This window comes from Lactuca virosa, chromosome 4, assembly GCF_052849685.1.
Source record: "Lactuca virosa cultivar CGN04683 chromosome 4, Lactuca_virosa_CGN04683_v6, whole genome shotgun sequence".
Classification (NCBI taxonomy): Eukaryota; Viridiplantae; Streptophyta; class Magnoliopsida; order Asterales; family Asteraceae; genus Lactuca; species Lactuca virosa.
In genome coordinates, this window is record NC_136429.1 from 423,967,511 (window position 1) to 423,973,747 (window position 6,237).

The 6,237-nt window shown below is 33.7% G+C and overlaps 1 protein-coding gene across 1 annotated transcript; it reads right to left on the minus strand.

Annotated features, from left to right (window-relative positions):
- Positions 1 to 281: 281 nt before the first annotated feature.
- On the minus strand, positions 282 to 1,207 carry LOC145106588 (LEAF RUST 10 DISEASE-RESISTANCE LOCUS RECEPTOR-LIKE PROTEIN KINASE-like 2.4). Its single transcript, XM_079043553.1, has one exon. The coding sequence runs from the start codon at positions 1,173 to 1,175 to the stop codon at positions 282 to 284; it is 894 nt and encodes a 297-aa protein (XP_078899679.1). The 5' UTR covers positions 1,176 to 1,207.
- Between the last annotated feature and the right edge of the window lie 5,030 nt (positions 1,208 to 6,237).

Below are 6,237 nucleotides of genomic sequence, written 5' to 3' on the forward strand. Positions count from 1 at the left end.
AAAACTTGCAATTTGAATAATCCAACAAAAAAATCTAAAAAGGTTGTTCCACTGTGGTAGAAATTACAAATAAGTGAATAACTACTACTATAGTATATACATGTCTTCATTGCCGATAATTTAAGACCGTTATTATTTCATTTATCTGTATGAATGTTTTTCTCGGCTAGGATGAAGGAATCCAACTGCCACTATAATACATCCTCCACAATATATTTTAACCATTTTTTGATATCAATCAGTCCTTTTCCCTATCGCTCTTATTATTATTATATAATAGTTTAAGGATTCTGATATTCTTTTACCATAAGATGCCAAAAAAACAAGGTACTACATAAAAATGACATATAAAACATAGCATGCAAATTAAAGTAAACATTAAGAGCTACAAAGTTATAGAGCTGCATACCAGATGATGTTGATGTTGATACAAATGGTGATGCCTTGACATTGGTTTTGTTAACTGTTGAGCAACTATCAGCCAAAAATGGTGATTCAGGGCAAGCACACATGGTTAGAACGGTATTATCATCGTAAATGCATTGGCCACCCGACTGGATACAGTCTCTGCAACCACTACCTTCCACCTTCCAAATCACATCAAACCCTTTTTGAAAAACCCGACCCAATACAGTTGATTTCAAGAACTCAACTGGAAATGGGATTACAACACTAGTTTCGCAATTCCCCGGACCTTGTATCCCGGGAACTAGAAACACTTGACTAAGTTCATCGTTAGCACAGAAAATAGAGCCGATCCCCATGAAGTTAAAAGAAAGTGGGCATCCAAAAAGGATGCTAATGTTCATGTAGCTTTTAGTGTAATCGAAAAGCTTGGGATCAATGGTGGTGTTTACTAGCTGTTGTGGACACATTGAGTTGATCATATCCTCTCGAACAATCTTCAAAATCTGGGCCGTTGGATCGATTCCCAGACCCTTATATGTAATGTTCATGATGTTGATAGTAGGCAGATTATCGTCACATTTTAGCTCAAAACCGGGGTACCCACAGTATGTAGGATCTTGGTGGCGCCGGAAAGGGTATTGGAAGCCTGAGATAGTCCCGCAACTGAATGAAGTGTTGCAAGTGCCATAGAATCCGGCTGAGTTGCTCGAACATTCTTGGATTATGATTAAAATGAGTAGCTTTAGAATACAATATCGGGAATTCATGGAGAATTTGGAGAAGATGAAGTAGTAAAGCTCTGAACTGAATGTTGAATAGGGTTGAAGACTAGGGAAGTGGGTGGGTTTTTGAGTGAGATTGCTTTAGGAATCACCCAACCATCAACTACCACGTTTGAAAAGTTGATTGATGGATATTTAATTGGGGTTATGGACCTTATGGTGTTTAATTATTGGTCTAAGATAGTACAATGTTGATTTATTAGCAACTTAATTAGTGATAAAGCTATTTTTATGTCCATGGTTTCCAAGTAGACTTTGGGTCTAAATCTATGCGGACATAACTTGATTTTTTTTTTCTAAATTAAATGAGTTTTAAATTTGTTTGAACTTCAACCTCCGATGTTGTAAAATCTGAAACTTGGTTGTTTTATAGAATAAGATTAATCTGATTACTCGCGCTATAGAAAAAGTTCGAAGTGTCATTGAGTTGTAGTGTAGTATTAGTGGGGTGTAAATTATAATTCTGATTTCTCAATAAGTTTTTTTATATTAAAAACATGTTATGAACAAAACAATTGAATTTGCTACCACACATGATACGAAGACATAGTGTGTAAGCATTGAACTTGTGCATCAACGTATTAAACAAAATTATGTAGCTATAAATATATTCATTAATAAGAATATTTATAGTAGCATGTCAATAAAATTGATTTAAATACACTAATCATTATGGTATAAAAATTAAGAGTTCGATTAGTTTATTCATGTAAACTATTTTATATGACTAGGGTATGGATGACAAAAGAATCCATATTCCAGTCAATTTGATTGGGAAATCCTTAAAGTTAAATGAGTGTAAGTGCAGACAGGGAACCCCAAACTAAAAACCGGGGATGGGGATGCAAACATACCATCTAGGTCTGTTGTTGGAACTAAAAGGATCATATATATGCTATTTTTAGAGGCTGAAATCAATGAACAAAATGGGTTATGTTGAAGTTAAAACAGGGGAGAGGAGTTGTAGGATATTATCTTACTTCAAAGTTGAAGTCAAATTACATTAGTAGAAGATGAGAAAATTAAATGGGTTGCTATATTTAGAATAAGTTTTTTATTCACCAAAGCCTAATTATATTATACACATTAACATTTTACTATATGTTGGTACTGTTCTTAACATCAAATCAGGCTACAGTATCTCCTCTTCCTCTCCGTCAAAATATAAAGAAATCGATAAAGGGGTAAAACTGATTCATTGATTTGTAAAAAAAGGACGAAGTGTATTTATACAAGTTGTCAAGAAACATAGATAAAAAAGAAAACTAGATAATGATTCAGATAAATAAGATAATGGTAAATATATATGGATGTAATCGAATGGATATAGGAAAGATCCAATGTTTTAAAAACCGCTTTGAACCGGTCGGTCGAAACGGTTGCACCGGGAACCGGAGGAGAGAACGGTTCAACTATCAACGGTTTTATGTCGATTTCTGAACCGGATTGAATTGGCCGGTTTTTAGAAAAACCGGTTGAACCGGTAAAAATAAACCGGTTGAACCGGTTAAGCCGAATAAAAACACATGAAAAAAAAATCATTTACATAATAAATTTTGGAGATTTTTTTTTTTCAAATCTATTTAGTTTTTCTCTAAATAAACATATTTGATAAATGTTATAAAGTGTTTTGATGTGTTTGTATTCATCTAAAACTATATTTTGTTTCGGTATTATACTTTATTTTCTTTCTGATTTATATAGATTGATGTAAAACACTAAAACTTATGATTATTTGTTATTTTAATGCATTTTAATTCATCTACAACTTATTTTTATGTGTAATTTTAATGTTTGAACTTGTAAACATCAAATTCATGATTTATATATGTATGTATGTGTAGGAAAATAGGAAAAACATGAAAAATATTGAAACCGGTTGACCCAGCGGTTGAACCGATTAAACTGGTTGAACCGGGAACCGGTCACCATACCGGTTCAACTAAAAAACCGGTTTTTAAAACATTGGAAAGATCCGATTTCCTTTACAGAATGGAATTCAAAGGCACACTTTGTAATTTTCTTCAAATTTTCTTCCTTTAATTTCGTGCTCTATAATTTTTAAGTCTAGTACCTAGTGTTAAGATTATAAAAAAGTTATTTGGGTAAATTGCAAAAAATTCACTATATTACCGCGAAATTTCGATTTTGACACCGAGTGATTTCTTTTTATTTTTTATTTATTTACTTTTTTTGTAATTATGTCACTATATTTACAATTTTGTTGCAATATCAACCAAATGACCGGTTCTTCCTATTCTCCCGGTAACCACTTTTCTCAAATTGCAAAAGAGTCACTAAGTTTACCAAAATTTCGATTTTGACACCGATTTTCAAACTGCAAGAAATCATTATATTACCACAAAATTTTGATTCTGACATCGAGTTTGTTTTGCTTAATTATGTCATTATATTTACAATTTTGTTGCAATGTCAACCAATTGATTGATCCATGAGATGTTATTATGGTTTAGAAACTCGATTTGTACAACAAATAAATCAATGTCAGTACAATGGTTCAAACTCACTTACAAGTCAGCGAAAAGGGCATAATCACTCTTTTAGGATATGCTATTGTGGTTTAAAAGATTAATTTGTACAACAAATAAATAAAGACCTCTATAAGGTTGATTTGTAGAACAAATAAATGAATACAACTACAAGGTCGATTTATTTGTACAACAAATAAATGAAGAAGCCTCCAAATAAATATCGTTTGCAATGGTCTCAGTGTAAAACTATGACATGTACTTGTCACGATTCTTGTAAAAAACATGGCTAAAGGTGTGAATATCATTTGCAATGGTCGTTGTTATTAATCTAAATTGTAGGTAAAATAATACCACAATCTCAAAAAGAACCTCTAGCCATGCAAATAAGCAAAATCATGGCTAAATTGTTCCGAAAAAACTGTGACCAAATATCATTTTGTACTAATACTAATTATGTATATTTGTTTTAACATTTTTTTAGGTACCTGAGTAAGAAGAAAGACAATCCCATCGGAAATCCTAAATGGCCGAGATTATGAAACACTTTGGTAATAACCATGTTGGTCATTTAGACAACATTTATATTTTCCTAAATGGTTAAGAAAATAAGGAAAATGACTTATAAGCCCAACAAAGTTTTCAAACCGTTCAAAAAACTCCAATTAAGTTTTGTCTTGTCACAACTAGCAATTTTAGGGTTGGAAATGGTGTTTCATGTACAAAAATTTCCTCTATGTAACCTTATAACATCAAATTAGTGAAAACTGAAACTACAATGTTATTTGAGTTCATACGTTCATACATTGAGAATGAAGTTAAAATAGCCTCATGCAAGCCCAAAAATTAGTCCAATAGCTAAGCCCAATCCATTTTGGGTCTTGGTCCAACAATTCCCGGCCCAACACCCTATTGGGCCGAAAACTCATTCATTGGGCCCTATTGGGCCGAAAACTCTTTCCTTGGGCCCTATTTGGCCGAAAACTCTTTCCGTGGGCCCTATTGGGACGAAAACTCTTTCATTAGACCTTATTGGGCCGAAAACTTCTTTTGGGCCTTCCATTGGACCTAAAACCCTATAGGGTTCGATTAGGGTTGAAAAAAAAGGAATGGGAAAAATGGGTTGCCACCTCATTTTTGTTCAACATGTAACAAGGCCTTGGACCAACATACCTCCAAGCACATATCACATCCATCATCACCAAAGTCAAACCTCCCCCTCCCCCCCCCCCTCTCTCTCTCTCTCTCTCTCTCTCTCTCTCTCTCTTATTCTCAGCCGAAACCCCCACCATACACACATCAAACATTTTCTTTCACCCAAAAATTCTCTCATCTCTCCCTCTCATTTCGTGTAGGTGCATCATCTTCAAAGGGATTTTCTCTTCAAACAACTCACAAGAAATTGGTAAGTTCTTGTAAAACTCTAGTGCTCACATACATGTTAATGTTAAGATCATCCCATTTACACACACCATTTCGTTTGTAGCTTCTTAGAGCATCCCCATTTTCGAGTGACCTCCAAGATACACAAGTCTAGGCTCAACGACTCCTTTCTTCTTCTTCCTAACACACAAAACCAAGGTGAGCTTCATACCCCTATCCTTTCGTGTTTTTCATACTTTTTTTTGGGGGGTGGGATACAAGTCAAATTTTGTTACTCTTTGGAATATTTGCATGCTTCATGCTTATGGTTTGAAAAATGAAACAAATTCTTGAACAAAAGGGTTCTTAACATGTGTTAAAATCATAAAGTAAATGTTGATGACATCTTTGTGTTATAAAAGTTTTGTGGTCATGTTGTACACTAAAAATGGCGAAAATATGGGCTTGTGCATAAACATGTTTAATCCTTGGACATATACATTTTTTTTAACTCTTACACAAATATTTAGATATAATAGATCTCAAGGTTATTATTTGTGTTTTGAAAAATTCGTGACTTAATAATAGATTTTGCGTTACAAAACTTACAAACTAGATATGGTGTGTTAAACAAGTTACAAAAACTTGATTATTTTGCTAAAAAATAACTTTTATTAGTAAAATAGTCGTAACTATGTTATCACAATTTGGATCTAAGGTATTATGCTATTTTCACAACATACATTACCAATGGACATAACCATTAACAATTATTTATAAAAGTGCTATAAATAATTTACCAAAATGATTTACAAAACAGAAATTATGATAGAAAACTTTGCGTGTCATAATCTGCCAGTCATAAAGCCGTTGTAGTAGGATTAATGAGTTGTATGTCATGAAAGCTGTAAAACGCGTGTCATAAAACTCCAGTCATAAATATACACAAGTAATACCATTTTCATTATTCAATAATGGAAGGCTCTAGTGAGACACCGTCATCACCGTACCTATCTAGCGTACACTTTAAGTCCTGCTTTATAACAAGAGTCTCCTGGAGGGAGAGCGAGACCGTTGTGTATAGATCTATACGAGATTGACAACCCCACACCTCAGCTGTTGGCTACAGTTAGACCGACAAGTCTAGGGTGACAAAAGTCTACCAACTCCGACGCCTGACGAACGTCGTTCATGCA